Source organism: Chinchilla lanigera, unplaced genomic scaffold (assembly GCF_000276665.1).
Source record: "Chinchilla lanigera isolate Chin_1 unplaced genomic scaffold, ChiLan1.0 scaffold00069, whole genome shotgun sequence".
NCBI classification, from domain to species: domain Eukaryota; kingdom Metazoa; phylum Chordata; class Mammalia; order Rodentia; family Chinchillidae; genus Chinchilla; species Chinchilla lanigera.
The window spans coordinates 627,211-642,165 of NW_004955470.1; the positions used below are offsets into that span (position 1 = coordinate 627,211).

General features: G+C 41.1%; 1 long non-coding RNA gene and 1 gene segment (V, D, J or C); one reads left to right on the forward strand and one right to left on the reverse strand.

Moving 5' to 3' along the window:
* Window positions 1-10,022: 10,022 nt before the first annotated feature.
* LOC106150296 lies at window positions 10,023-12,759 on the forward strand. Its single transcript, XR_001237021.1, has 3 exons — window positions 10,023-10,236; window positions 11,224-11,319; window positions 12,317-12,759. It is a non-coding gene; the product is annotated as an uncharacterized LOC106150296 (long non-coding RNA).
* Window positions 12,760-13,038: 279 nt separating this feature from the next.
* On the reverse strand, window positions 13,039-14,149 carry LOC102015307. The segment is given in 2 exon segments: window positions 13,039-13,611; window positions 14,013-14,149. Coding segments are annotated over 2 exon segments (387 nt in total).
* Between the last annotated feature and the right edge of the window lie 806 nt (window positions 14,150-14,955).

Here is a 14,955-nt window from a genome sequence, read left to right on the forward strand (position 1 = left end):
CTGAAAAATCTCAGAGGTGGAGCCTGGTTGAGATGCAGTCACAATGGCTGTGACCTGGAAGGGTGTGCTCTTGTCCTAGGCTCCTCCTCTCTATCTTAATTTCCTGTCTTCAGTGGGATGAGCAGCTTTTCTTCCCTGTGCCCATCCTCCATGCCATTTCTGCTTTGGAGACAAGTAACCATTGACCGAATCCATTGGAAACCACGAGCCCAATAAAACTCTCTTGTATAAACTTGTCTGTGTCGGATATTTAACCTAGTGGTAGGAGAGTGATGCACATTTTACATAGTACAGAAGAGAATACTGAGTAAGAAAAGTTAAAGTTTTTAACCTCAAATACTTCATAATATATTATTCCTATCAGGCTGGGAACAGTGTGGGTGTCCCTGCCCAGCACATGTCTACAGGGACTCTGTTCACACAACTCCCATGTACAACGTACTGAATACCTGTTGTTTTGCTTTCTGGTCTGCATTAAGCACAATTCATTAATGGTAAGTCTACCATAAGTATTCAAAGAGTGCAAGAGAAAGAATGGATTAAAAGTGGGCAGGGGGCTGGGGATTTAGCTCAGCGGCAAAAGCGCCTGCCTGGCAAGCGCAAGGTCGTGAGTTCGGTTCCCGGTACCGGAGAAAAACCAAAAAAACAAAACAAAACAAACAAACAATAAATAAATAAATAAAAGTGGGCAGGATGTGTGAGAGAACAAAGGACTAACCCTGAAAATGTGGACAGCCAGGTATGGAGTAAAAGTAAGCTGACCTGATGAATTCAGAGCAAAAGGGCAGAGAACACACTACATTCTGCACTCAGAGCTGCAGGTGTCCTGTCAGTGGGGATTCATGGGGTGGAGAGAGAGGTTGTGATCTCACAGCTGTGCCCAGCCGGTTTCTCTGAAACCTCCAGAGACCTGAACCTCAGCCCTCACTGGGCAGAAGAAACTGCACCTGAGTGGTGACAGGAGGCTGGACATTTTTCCCTGAGTGCTAAAGGCCAGGGTGGGCTGTGTTCCAGACCCACCTTGCTGACTCAAGCTGTCAACTTGTGCAGGCAATAGAGTGTGTGAGGAGGAGCAGGAGAGCTAGGATTGTCACTCCTCACGTGAGCGGCCGATGCGGCTGATACTTTAACACTGTGGAAGACACACCCTCTCCATGGGACACACGGATGGAGCCTGAGCAAAAGGGATGCACACAAAGTTCTTCCTGGCAAACACGTGAGCAGGAATCATGAGCATCTTCAAACACTGAGACCAAGCATGCATACAGTTCTGGTCAGACACCAAAGTGAATGAGAGCTTCACCTGCAGTGAGTTCAGTGCTAATCCACCGAGGATGAAGTCTGGCTCTACTTCCTCAACAGTCATCCCGAGAATCAGGGCAGGCTAGGAGCAAAGCTGAATCTGCACATCCACCAGGTTCCTCCCGAGGCTGATCCTGCTACAGAATGTTTGGGATGGGGAACCGGCCTGCCAAAACTGCCATAGGGGCCAAAGAACCTGAACTTGGCAATTTAAGTTAGAGACATTTTATTTTTTCCATAATTCTTGATGTTACAAAAAATAAGATCAAGGTCCTTCAGATGTCCATTTCGTTTTAGGCCTTCTTCCCAGTTTCTCATCTTTCTGCTGTGTCCTCACAAGGATTTTCCTCTATGGCCATGAGCAGGGTGGAGAGGATTCTTTCCTATCTCTTGTTCTAATGTCATTAGTGCTGTGAGATTAGTACCAACCTGTATGATCTCATTTAACTGTTACTTGCATCTGGTAGGTCCTTTCTCTAAAAATACCCACATTGGAATATACCTTCAAGGTTTAAATGTCTGGGGCCATAATTCAGTACCTAAAAATGGGATTTGGGGCCAGAGAGAGGGCAGGGCTTGGAGGAACAACCATGCTTCCAGTCTCTGAGCGGAGTGGGATTCCCCTACACATCAGCACCCTGGCAGCTCATGCCCTATGTCCCCGGTCATACAGCCCTATTGGAACCTGAGGGTCCCTGACAGAGTCACACTGTCACTTCCTTAGGATGGCCAAGATCAGTGTAAGCTGCCATAATTAGTTGATTGGCATATATTTTAAGATATTTTTGAAAAACAACATGGATAATTTGGGGGATTTTTTTTAACTTTTCCACACTTCCCATTTTGCTGCCCCCATCTCTATTTGTTACTTGTTTCTTTGTCATACAAGAAAAGCCATGTGATATTTAACTTTATATGTCCAACATATTGTACTTAACATTGTGATCTCAAGTTGCATCCACTTGCCTATAAATGCATTGAGTGTATCTTTCTTTATGGCAGCATAGTACTTTATTGTGTATAGATACCACATTTTTAAATCCAGTCATCTGTTAATAGACACAGATATTGTTTCCAAGATCTAACTAGTACAAGATTGCTGCTATGAACATGAAAATGTGTACATCTGTACAATACAATGAATTTAACTCTGGAGAGATGCATAGAAGGAAGATAGCTGAATTTTAATGGAATAACAAGGAATGCTAGTGGGGATGTGGGGGGAAAGGAACTCTTCCACACTGTTGGTGGCAATGCAAGCACAGTACAACTGCAAGGGAATTCAGTGTGGAAATTCCCAGTGAGTCTTGCCTGTGAGTTTCATATCTGTTATTTATGAAGTTGATGCTACATCCGTCTCTAGGCCAAGTGTATAGGGAACACTGAGTTATCCTCTGTCTCTGTACTCTAAGAGTTTTATTTTCAGCAAAAAGCATAACAGACAAATATGATTTACAAAAATATATTGGTCACAGCACAGTTGAGGTCTACATACTATGAGTGATTTTGAGAACTTGCAGAGGCATAATGGCAGAGGATAGGGTAGGAAGCTGAGGTCTCACGGTCCACATCTGTCAGTACAACCTGATTCCTCCCACCCTAGAGACCCTTTCAGAAAGCTACCTCCCAGGGTTCTGCACCAGCCAGGAAGTCCCTGAGGCCACCCTGGCTTGTGCACCACCAGCTGGTGAGTTTTGTGTTCTCATATTTAATACTGTGAATGATCACATTAAATTTTTACATCAACATTGGCCCATAGAACAATTGGGCAATACTGAAAAAGTTTCTACCTGATCTGCTTAAGACTAACCACAAACCAAACATCGTTTTAGAATAGTTGAAAGGAGCAAATACCAGAAGAGTATTTAATATATAATTTCATTTAAATTTTCATAATCATAGTGCAATAGCAAACAGAAACATTGAAAAGACACCTGGGATTTTGAGGCAGATTTCTTTGACGTTAACAGGCACTGACAGGGAATCAACTGCCCCTCTAAATGTCAGGCCATGAAGGCCCAGGCAGGGAGATATTTATGAGGTCTGTAAAGGGGAAATACAGAGGTAGAGTATTTGGCTGTCTTTGATTGGGTTTTACAGTATGCATCACAGTGACCAGCCATTTCTAAGAAACAGAAGCAACTGGAACTGCAACAGGAACTGTCACCTGGGCAACTAACAGACTGGCTGAGGAGCATTTTCCACTCCAACATGTGTCTCGTATTTCCCATGGAATGCAGTATAGTTTTAGCAATAATAATTTCAAAACTCGTTAGGACAGCCAGGCTGCAAATTGTTATTGTAGTGAATGCACAGTTGCTACAGTGCTGATAGAGGTATTGTCAGCCTTCCAGCTGCAGTTTGTGAGGGGCACAGGGCTGGGAATCCTACTGCTACTACTTTATGATGGGACCCTTGGCCCAAACATGGAAACCTAGTAATTCAAACTAGCTCAAATTACCCAATGTCCTTTTGGACCTACTTTCGTTAGGTATTTCTGTAAGTGTTTCTGCCACTGTCACTAGCCCAGAAGATGATGGTGATATTTACAGTAGGAGAAAAACTCATCTACAACAAATCTGAGTGTTTAGTAGGATGGTCTCAAATCTTTGTTCTTTACTAGTACAGAGATACTTTGGTTGTCAAACTCAGTTCATTCTAAAATCCTGTTCCAACAACAAAAATTTTGAGAAATGAACATATTTTTCACCATAAAAAATAATAGAAAAGCAAGTAATTGGTTCTGAGACCCAAAAATGTGCTTATATAGTATATTTGTTATTCTAGGACTTTAACAAATTTTGCAATTTTTTAAAAAGCTGTACATAGTTCCCACAGCTTTCCTGTTAGCTTCAGTGCTGGAACCATGGTTATGAAGGGTTATGCAAGTTCCCCCACCCCAAAAGAGCACAATGACGTATGCTGTAACGTACTCAGATTTGCACTACTATGTGTGGTCTGTTTGGGAGTGAGGTGTGGGGGTGGGAGTGGGGCTTATACTGCAACATCATCCCTTTGTGTCCATGGAGGGATGAAATTTGTGACTCACTCTTGGCCCATACAGGATTTTCCAAGTCAAATATTAAGTTCCACTATGGAGAAAAATTACCAACAATGAGTCGATTTTCTTTAAACTTTTCAGCTGGAATAGTGGAAAGCTACAATTTGAAGAAGTTTGACAATGGATGTATCACTGTATGAGCATTCACAACTAGAGATTTTCCTGCTGCATTCCTCTAGTTTGATGTGTTTGCGTTTTCTTCTGTGGTATGATATTTTGGAACACCTTCTGATGTCCTCTTTGACCCAAGTTCTTACAAATGTGTTGTTTCAGTTCCTCGTATCTACTAATTTTTCAGTTAGTCTTCTACTGTTGATTGGCAATTTAGTTCCATTGTCATCAGATCAGACAGTTTGAGGGACTTTGATCTTCTTAAATTTGTGAAGACCTATTTGGGCTTCGTTTGTGATGTGTCCTGGAGAATGCCTCAGGAGCACAAGAGAAAAAAATATGTGCATTCTACTGTTGGTGGTGAACTGTTGTGTATACATCTATTAGGTTTAACTAGTGTACAGTGGTGGTGAAGACTTTGTCCTTTCCCTTGTTGACCTAGGCACAGTTGTTCTACGCATTTTGGAAAGTTATATGCTGATGCTTTCTGCTCTGATTCTATTCAACCTTTGGGACTGTGGGTTTTGCAGCTCTAATCATAAAAATATATATATATGTATGTATATATAATTATTGTTTGATAAATTGACTCAATTTGTAGTCATTAAATCTTGATGAATCGAATTGATTCTTTTTTCAAAATAATTTTCTCTTATCAATCCAGGACAGTGTTAAGTGATATTTATAAGATCTAGAAGCAAAAGGGAAGTTAAATAGAATTATACACTATTATTTTATTTTGCACATATGTAAAACTCCTGAGTATTTTCATTTGCTCAGATGCCAAACAGTGTATAACTCAAGTATCTTTCCAGGTTCTTATGGTTGGTGATTGGACCAGACATTTGCCAAAGGCAGAAGAAAGAGTTCTGAAGGGATCAAGTGACTGCTGGTGATGTCAGAATGCACTAGGTTCTCCTCACAGTGACCTTATTGAGAGTCCTTGGGCCATGAGGTCAGCAGGGAACCTCAGGTACAGCTTCAGGGAGGATGTGACAGTCACCCCCTGGAGGTCCTGTGGAGCTTAAGCCCTCAGTGGAGAGCTAGAAAGAGGCTCCAAGTCAACCCCAGTCTCTGTAGGACACAGTCCCTATGACTGAGGCCTCTGCGGTCTCCTCTTCAGAGGCTCTGCAGCTGTCTCCCTGGAGTTCAAGCTGGCTTCCACTTCTCCTCAGAGCCCAGAGCTGCCCCTGCAGACTGAGAGGCTAACCATCCCAGGGGGTTTGTGTGTGGGGCCTTACACTGTTCAGAGTCCTGTGAGTGTCCTGAAGTCTTTCATTCCTTGTGTGTGTTATAATTTTTTTTTACTGTGCAACATTTTTTCTTGTATTTCTTTAGAATTTCTGTTTAGGAATCCAATTTTAATTGTACTTCACATGGAATCTATTATCTTAGCACCATCAGCTATGCTGTAGTTATTTTCTCAGCCCAAAACAAGGTATGTTTACCTATTGATTCCTACATCCCTTTACTTTGATCATACTGTATCAACACAAGCAACTGCCTTGGCTATTATTAGTACAGAAATATGTGTAGATCATTATTTTTAAGTGAAATCCATCTAAACCATGTTTTCTAAACAATTACTTCTACAGAAAAAGGCAGTTGTTTTCATTTAATGACCCCATCATGTTAAAATAATGCATTCATTTCTTATTTGAAAACCTTTCATTCTTTGAAAGACAATTTAATGTCAAAATGCCATCTCTGAAATGTTATTTATTTTAAAAAACTAAAAGGCATCTCCATCCCCTGGTCCAATGTTTTAGAAGTTGAAGGGCTAAAATAAAACTGGAAAATTAAAAAATGAGAAGCACATAAAACATCTGAAGCTCTAGATAGGAAACTTTCAGGCAGACTTTTTTTGTTTGTTCGTTTGCTTTTGGTACGAGGAATCAAACTCAGGACCTTGCACTGGCCAGGCAGGCACATGAGCCACTGAGCTATATCCCTGGCTGCTAGATAGGAAACTTTCAGACTGAGCTGATGTTCACTAGATTTTTGTTCTCTTGCTGTGTTTGTCAGAATGGCTGCCTGGATGGGGACAGATGACCACCCTCAGAAAAGGAGACCACATCTAACAGGGCAAACTCTAGTGCAGTCGGAGTGCTTGCCCTTGGACATTTGCTGTGGACTCATCACTTGAACCCATGGGTGTCTTCCTAAAAAAGCAGAAATTTTCCCATAGTCCCAACATTGGATTTGGTGGTTGTTGCTCTTACTTTTTGTTTATCTTGGTTTTTAGTATTTTGTCTTTCTACACAAAGATCTTAATATATGTCCAAGGGATGGATATTATTCTCTTGTCTGCTCCTTTGTTGACATAGGGCCTACTGGGACTTAGGTCAGCACGCTGCTGCATGATAGTTATTCTCCAAATAATTCATGTTTCTCTGCTGTACCATGTCTTTCGGAACAGCCACTTGGCTATGTTTTCAACTTGGATTCAGTCACTTATCTTCAGCTTTTTGCATAAATATGCAATAAAATTTCATGGTTGCAGACCTAAAATATTCCTTCATGACTCAGATTCCTTTGAATCTTGGTGGACCATGTCTCCATCAAGGAATGCAGCTAATGACTCCTTCGATTATGAGATTCTTCAGAAAAAATGTAACTGAATGTCTTTCATAGTCCATGTCATCATTCTCCAACAATCATTTGCTTATGACATTGAATCAAAGACAACCAAATATCACCTTACTTCACTTTAGTTACCCTCTGATATATTCCTACCACACTGCTTCAGAATTTAAATGCTGAACTTTTGGGGAAAAAATGATTTCATACCATTGTGTGTTATGCTGATGATATATAAAGTAAATACTATAAGTTAATACTATAAACTAAATGTTTATGTTACATTTTTACAATTATGAGCTTCTGGAATTTTAAAGATTTCATGTTTCTAACAGCACAGATAATTTGAACAAGGGAAAGAGTTTCAGCATTAGAACCTTCTATTTTCTATAAACTTACAGAAGTTTCTTTGCAGATTCAAAGACTAAGGTTTGCACCAATTGTCCGTACACCTTGCCCACTGAGGTGGGCCTGTGGAATGTTATTCCTGCCATGTGTACTAATAAAAATCATATGTAGTAAAAAGGATAAAGAAGTCCTGGGGAAAGTGGAAAAATTCAACTTTGTGAATGTTCCCAAATATTATCCTTCCAGAATTATATAAAAATTGTTACACTTGGAGATATATTGTACTGGCATTGTCCAAATCTGCATTAACTGCATGATCATTAAACTGAGTATTAAGAAAAACAAACAATGCTAGGAAGATTAGCTTGACATTACATTCAGGTCCTACTGCAGCCCTGTTCATTTGTGCAAAAGATACATGGACCACAAATCTGGCCATATATGCCATGCCAAAGCTGGTCCAGGTAATAAGGTCTTTAATGGGGTTTGCCTGAGTGTCATTGTGACAACGATGGTACAGAAACCTCAGCTGCAAGTTTTTGTTTTGAGTTCCCTATCAGCTCCTTTTCCACACATAGGAACAGAGCATCAGATGTGCTGCTCTGCAGTGAAGCCACCCACAGAAGGAGCTGGGCCACAGCAAGCAGGGAGGTTTGTGTTCGGGGCTGTGTCACAGTGGGAGGATCTTCTATACCTTGCATGCAATAATAAACTCCGACATCCTCAGCCACCACCCTGCTGATTTTCAGGGTGAAGTCTGTCCCTGACCCACTGCCACTGAACCTGTCTGAGACCCCAGTGTACCGATCAGACACCAACTACATCAGGCCCCTGGGAGACTGGCCTGGCTTCTGCAGGAACCAAAACAAATAGGTGTTTCCATTGCTATGGAGGAGGCTCTGACTGGACCTGAAGGAGATGGACACTGACTCTCCAAGTGTGATGGACAAGGGGCTGGGGATTTAGCTCAGCGGCAAAAGCGCCTGCTTGGCAAGCGCAAGGTCGTGAGTTCGGTTCCCGGTACCGGAGAAAAACCAAAAAAAAAAAAAAAAAAAACAAGTGTGATGGACAAGGAGAGTGGAGTCTGGGTCATCACAACATCTCCTGTGGATCCTAAATTAGTGAGAGAAAAATGACAAGTTAGAAACAAACTTTAAGAGGAATTTTCTAGTTTCCCTTTTATTAGGTATTATAGGCTAAATGACACTCATGAATTTTGGGGACATATAATATATACACAATAATTGCAAAAATGAATAGTAATATGCAAGACACAACGGAACACCTGGAAATCACCTACACCATCCCCCTACACCTTAGTCACAGGTGTCACCAGAGCACAGGCCCTTGCTCCTTCTGAAATTTTCCTCTCCCAGATTTGTCCTTCACATGCCCCATCTGGGAGCGTAAGACCTGTGAAGCTCACACTTGGACAGAATACGAATGGGCAGCAGTGGGGTCCAAGTTCACCCCCGACCCCATTCCCCTCCCCCATCTCCCCTGTCCTTACCAGGGATGCAGAGCACTCGCAGCCCCAGCAGCTGAGCAGGGAGCTTCATTGTGTGAAGCTGAACTGAGGACTCCTGACCAGTTGAAGCAAGGATAGAGCTGAGCTTTTATTTCCAACCTGAAGAGAAGATCTTAAGAGAAATATGCAATTACAGCTTTTATCTCAGCTGTGCAAGTACAGCTCCTCCCAGGGGACAGTATGAAAATCTGTTGCAGAACAAAACCACCTGTGGCTGTGGTGCTTATTTCTAGTTACCGGCTGCTTGGATTTATGTAAATATCAATGAATTTATATCTCTTGCCAAAGTCATCCCCAGAAATCTTTTCTTTTTGTGTGTGGGGGCGGTTTTCCGGTACCGGGAACCGAACTCATGACCTTGCACTTGCCAGGCAAGCGCTGTGCCGCTGAGCTAAATCCCCAGCCGCCCCAGAAACCTTTTCTATCCCGGGACAGGCCTTAGAGCCCATAGAGAAGCCAACTGGAGCCTCAGTGGTGACTTCTTGCACATAACACGCTTAGGCATTTGTGTTGTTGAAAACTAGAGTGCTTCAAAATGAAAACAGACGGGAACACCTAAGAGAGACACACATCCTGGAAAGAGACCTCAGGTGGTTAATGCTTCAATTAGTGACTTACTTTGTTCATGTTTATGAAAGCAGTTTATTCCTGGTATAAAAATCAAGAGACACACTTGTGGAAGGAGTCAGTTTGGACTCACTTCCTCCTTTCTCCCAGTAGCTTGTTACAAAATTAAAACTCTATTTTCTTCTCAACTTATGGGCTTCAAGGGAAGCAGCCAGGCCATTTTTCAGTAAAATGTGCTCAGCTGAGTGCAGCTGTGAGGCAAAGCTGACAGGGACTGGAGTCCTCTTCTGTGAGACAAGAGACATAAAATCTCTGCTGAACTTCACAAGCTAAGAGTGGTCGGGAGAAGGTGCATATCTCCATGTGTCTTTCTGCTCACTGCCAACTAAATACTCCCTCAAAATTTTCACAGCACAGTTTACACATATCTTTATGTGCTTCAGTTTACGTATATATGTGATGAATTTCTTTTTTGTTCATATGCGTTTCAATGGGCGTTGTCTGCTCTCTTTCCTTTTCAGTTGAGAGCAGACAGGGAGGATTGGGTGGAAATTATAAGGTCTCACTTGAATGAAGCTGTGCCCCTGTTCTCAATTCGGATAAATCTGTGAGATCCCCCACCTCTCCTGCCATTCACCTGCCCGGGCTCCACCTGCTCTGCTTCTTTGCAAATGACCTGTCCCTCTGATGTCAATCACAATGGCTTGCTTTTCCTTTACTAAACATTTTGTGAATTGAGGTAAGAATTTTAAAAATATTTCTGGTTTCTATCTCCACTTATTGTATTCTGGGAACTGTGTTCCATCCAGTTCAGGTCACTGTTGCTACCATGTCCCATGATTCTGAGCAGTTGCCTCTTGATTTTTTTTTTTATATGTCTCCTCTTAATAGTTTTTCCTTTTGTGTCAAAGAATATTCTCATTTTTCCTTTATTTTTGAAGGATTTCCCTGACTATAGTATTTTATTTTCATTTTTTTCTATTCAGCACTTGAAACAACTTTAAAATTAATGTTGATCCTATGCTATTATCTAATTAATATCCATATTTAAATTTAACAGACTTTTCTACCATATTTCAGGTAAAACACCTCAGGTTCCAATATTGTATTTAGTCTATGTGCCTCTTTGGTCTCTTGCAATCTGTGTTCTTTAATTTTTGTTGATAGTCTTGAAACTTTTGAAGTATATGGACCAATTGCTTTGCACACTGTCACTTTAATTTGGTTTGCTTTATGCTTTTATTGATTGGATTTTGATTTTTAATTTTTGGAAGAACTGTTACTGAAGGCATGTTGTATCATCATATCAGGAGTTACATAAAGTCAAAATATTGTATTGCTGGTGACAATAAATTAATATGACTCATGACAGCATTTTGATAAGGATAACAAGACAAAGGTACCCAGGCCAACTATGTTTATCATTCGCTTCTTTTTCGGCCATGAAATGACTACATTAGAGATATTCTATCTCTACCTTCTGTAGTTTAAATGTTTGTGCCCCTCATAAAATTATGTCAAAATTTAAACTCTACAGTAATAACATTAGGGCTTAGGAAATTTCTGAAAGTGATTATGTCCTGAGCTATTTGCCACTGTAAATGCAACTTGTGCCTTTATAAGAAAGGTTTCAAAGAGCTTGCTGGTCCTGGATGTCCTGGCTATGTGGGAACACCGCATTAATTTCACTCATTTTTACCATTCTACCTTCTGCCATGTTAGCTAGGAAGGCACAAATCACCATTTGGAGGCAGAGAATCCAAGCTCTCACTAGACAGAATCTGCATGTTTCTTGTTCTTGGACTTCTAGTCCTACAGACCGGTAAGAAATAAATTTCTATCTATTATAAATTAGGCATTCTGTGATATTTTGTTATACTGGCAGAAAAGATAGAAACATTGTCTTATTCTATTTTTATTTTCTTTCAAAATACATTTCTATGTAAAGCCTCTTCTGCAATGAAGATTATTGAATGAATATATTGTGTTCACTCTGAAATGTCAAATGTTTCCCTGGTCACCATTTATGACTGGAACATTGATAGTGTGCAGAAAGGCAAGAAGTGATGTAATTTATTAAATTGTAGAGGTGTCCACCAGTGGACAACTGTTACTAAGTATTTATTTGGACAAGTGCATAGTATCACCTATCACTTATATATTTTTGAAATCTAATAGACAATTACATAGTTTCTAAACTATCTCTAACTTGGGAGGTGGAGACATTATTGGTGCCATGCTATACTCAACAAATCTGAGACATGATTACTAAGAATCTGAAATTCTGGGGCTTCTAATGAAGAACATGTGGCCACAAAAACACGGCACCTCACTAGGTGTGGTGGTACATGCCTAGATTCCCGGCACTTGGCAGTTGGAGGCAGGAATCACTGCAAGTTCGTGGCCAACCTGGTCCACATAGTGAGTTCAAGGAATGCCCGAACTGCATAATTTGACCCAGTCTCAATAAAGGCAAACCAACAAATTTTTTTAAATGACACTTATTTCTCACAGTAAGTGTTTTTCAAATTGATCCATTTCTGATTTGACTAATGAATAGAATTCTTTCTTATAATTATCTGAAAAGACAGGTTATTAAAAGAAACCAGAAGGTAGAAGGAGGGTACCAGAGAAGGACCAGCCAGATTTCACAGGAGAAATTTTGTCTGACTTGTCTTTTGAAGAAATAAATGTACAGGCAATGTATACATGGTGTTGGAATAAGACAAGAATAGCACTATGAAAAGTCTTTTCACAGAAAAGACGGGAAGCATAAAACTAAATCACAGTATCTCCTTGTCTGTTTCCTTCACTGACAGATTGGGTCCTCATCTGGGGATCATCTGGGAAGTTAGAAAACACAGCAATGCTCACTCTAAACGCAGGATATAACTGTAGACATCAGCAAATGTGAGTCTGATTTGCAGATCTCCTACACCTGGACCACTGGCCTGAGAGAAACCTGCAGGTTTTGGACTTTCTCTGAGCTAGATGAGGAGAACTTTGATCCTGGTCTTCCTGATACCCACCAGTGACTGGATCAGACTACAAGGAACTATTCTATGATTTTTTTTTTTTTTACTTTCAGTTCTTTCTAATGTGTGTTTTCTTTGCAATCCATTTTATCATACACTACTTTGCAGTCTGTTTCCATAACAGGATGTATAGGGGAAACAGGGACCCAGATAAATACTTATCAATTCTGAGATTTCTGTTTCCATTGCTATAGTTTCCCTCTCACCAAGGGATCTGCTACAGGTCTCAGCAGCGGCAAAGGGTATAAATTTCCTGCTGGGTGAGGGCGATAAGCCATAATGTGAAAGTGAGTGTTGGAGGTCGATCACACGGACTCTGAAAGACATTCTGTTGCATTTCTTTGAGAGAATCTCAGAATTTCAGCAGAAAATTCTGATGCTGGAACTCTTTTGTTTGGTCAAATTATCTTTCACTGTTACAAAAAGACAGTCTTTGAGACTCCAGGAGGATTATCTTGAAATTTCATTCAGGTCTCACTGCAGTGGTGTCCATCTGTTCAGAAGGTACTTGTATCATAACTCTTTTTCTGCCTGATATACCATGCCAAGAATGCTGCAGGTGACAGGACTTTGTGGGGTTTGCCTGAGTGTAGCTGAGCCATCCATGGAACTCCTCAGCTGCAAGTTCTTGTTCTGAGTTGCCTATCGGCTTCCTGTTTCACACACACTCTGAGGCACTGCCGTGTTCCTCCCCACATGAGCAATCCACACAGGCAGCTGGGCCACAACACACAGAGAGGTTTATGTTCGGGGCTGTATCACTGTGGGAGGAACATGTGTAGCTTGCATGCAGTAATAAACTCCAGCATCCTCAGCCTCCACCCTGCTGATTTTCAGGGTGAAATCTGTCCCTGACCCACTGCCACTGAACCTCTCTGGGACCCCAGAGTCTCGGTGTGAAACCAAATAGATCAAGCGTCTTGGAGACTGGCCTGGCTTTTGCAGGAACCAAAACAAATAGGTATATCCATTGCTATGCAGGAGGCTCTGGCTGGACCTGCAGGAGATGGAAGTGGACTCTCCAGGGGTGATGGGCAAGGGGAGTGGACTCTGGGTCATCACAACATCCCCTGTGGATCCTAAATGAGTGAGAGAAAAAGGGAAGGTTAGATACAAACCTTAGATGGAAGTTTTTATGCTTTTTTTTAGGTATTTTAGGCTAAATGATATTCATAATTATATTTGGGTCCTAAAATATGTATACAGCAATTTCAAAAAGAAACAGTAATATGCAAGACACAAAACAACACTTGGAAATAACCTACATCATCCCACTGCACCTTAGTCACAGGTGCCACCAGAACACAGGCCCTTGCTCCTTCTGCAATTTTCCTCTCTTCCAGATTTGTCCCTCACGTGTCCCATCTGGGAGCGCAAGGCCTGCGGAGCTCACATGTGGACAGAACGCACATGGGCATCAGTGAGGCCCCAGATATCAACCCTTGACCGCATTCTCCTTCCCCAGCTCCCCTGTGCTTACCAGGGATGAAGAGCATTAGTAGCCCCAGCAGATGAGCAGAGATCCTCATTGTGTGAAGCTGAACTGAGGACTCCTGATCAGTGGAATCAAGGTTAAAGCTGAGCTTTTATCTCAGACCTGAAGAGAAGATCTTGAGAGCAATATGCAAATCCTTTGGTAGGTGCAGGGGAGGAGACAAACTGCTAGGTGAGGAGGAACAGACAATGGGAGGATGAGAACCTTCCCTGTAGGCAAAGTGCAAGGAAGTGTCCTTTAGAAGAAAACAAATAGAGAATGAGGAAAACGAAATGAAAGTATCATATTTTAAAAGTTGAGCTTAAGGACACATAAACATAGACTTATCACTCTAAAAAAGCTCAGAATTGGAGATAATGCAGGAGTGAGTATTTAGGATTTATTTGAGAGGGGTGAATGGTCATCTTGCTTGTTTTACTGCATGCTAATTTAGATACAGAAGTTCTTATTCCTACGAGTACTGATGGTAGGGCACCTTCAAATGAAAGACGGTCTGGACCAGTTGGTCAGCTATCTGGTACCTGCTGTCACTACACTAAATGCATAAAAATATTTATGCAAGTATTAAAACGCACGTGTTCCTGGGACCTAAACTCAGCAAGATAAATCTGTCAAAGGCCTTGTCATGCAGAATAACATATGTCTCCTCTATATAGCCTATAGATAGCTCACTTTTTTGTAAGAGTAAATACAGAATTTTTTTCAATAGAAGTGAATATAAAAATCCAGATCATCTGTTGTTACCATTTGATGTATATAACTTAATAAATATCCCATTAATCCCAATAGCAAATAAAATGGAAGACAGGAAGAGGAAAAGAAAGGAAGGAACAAAGGAACAAAGAAGGAAGAGGGGACGGTTTTGAAGTCTGGAAGTATGAGGCCTATAACTATTTTCTTTATTTTGGCCATTTTCTGTTTAAGATTA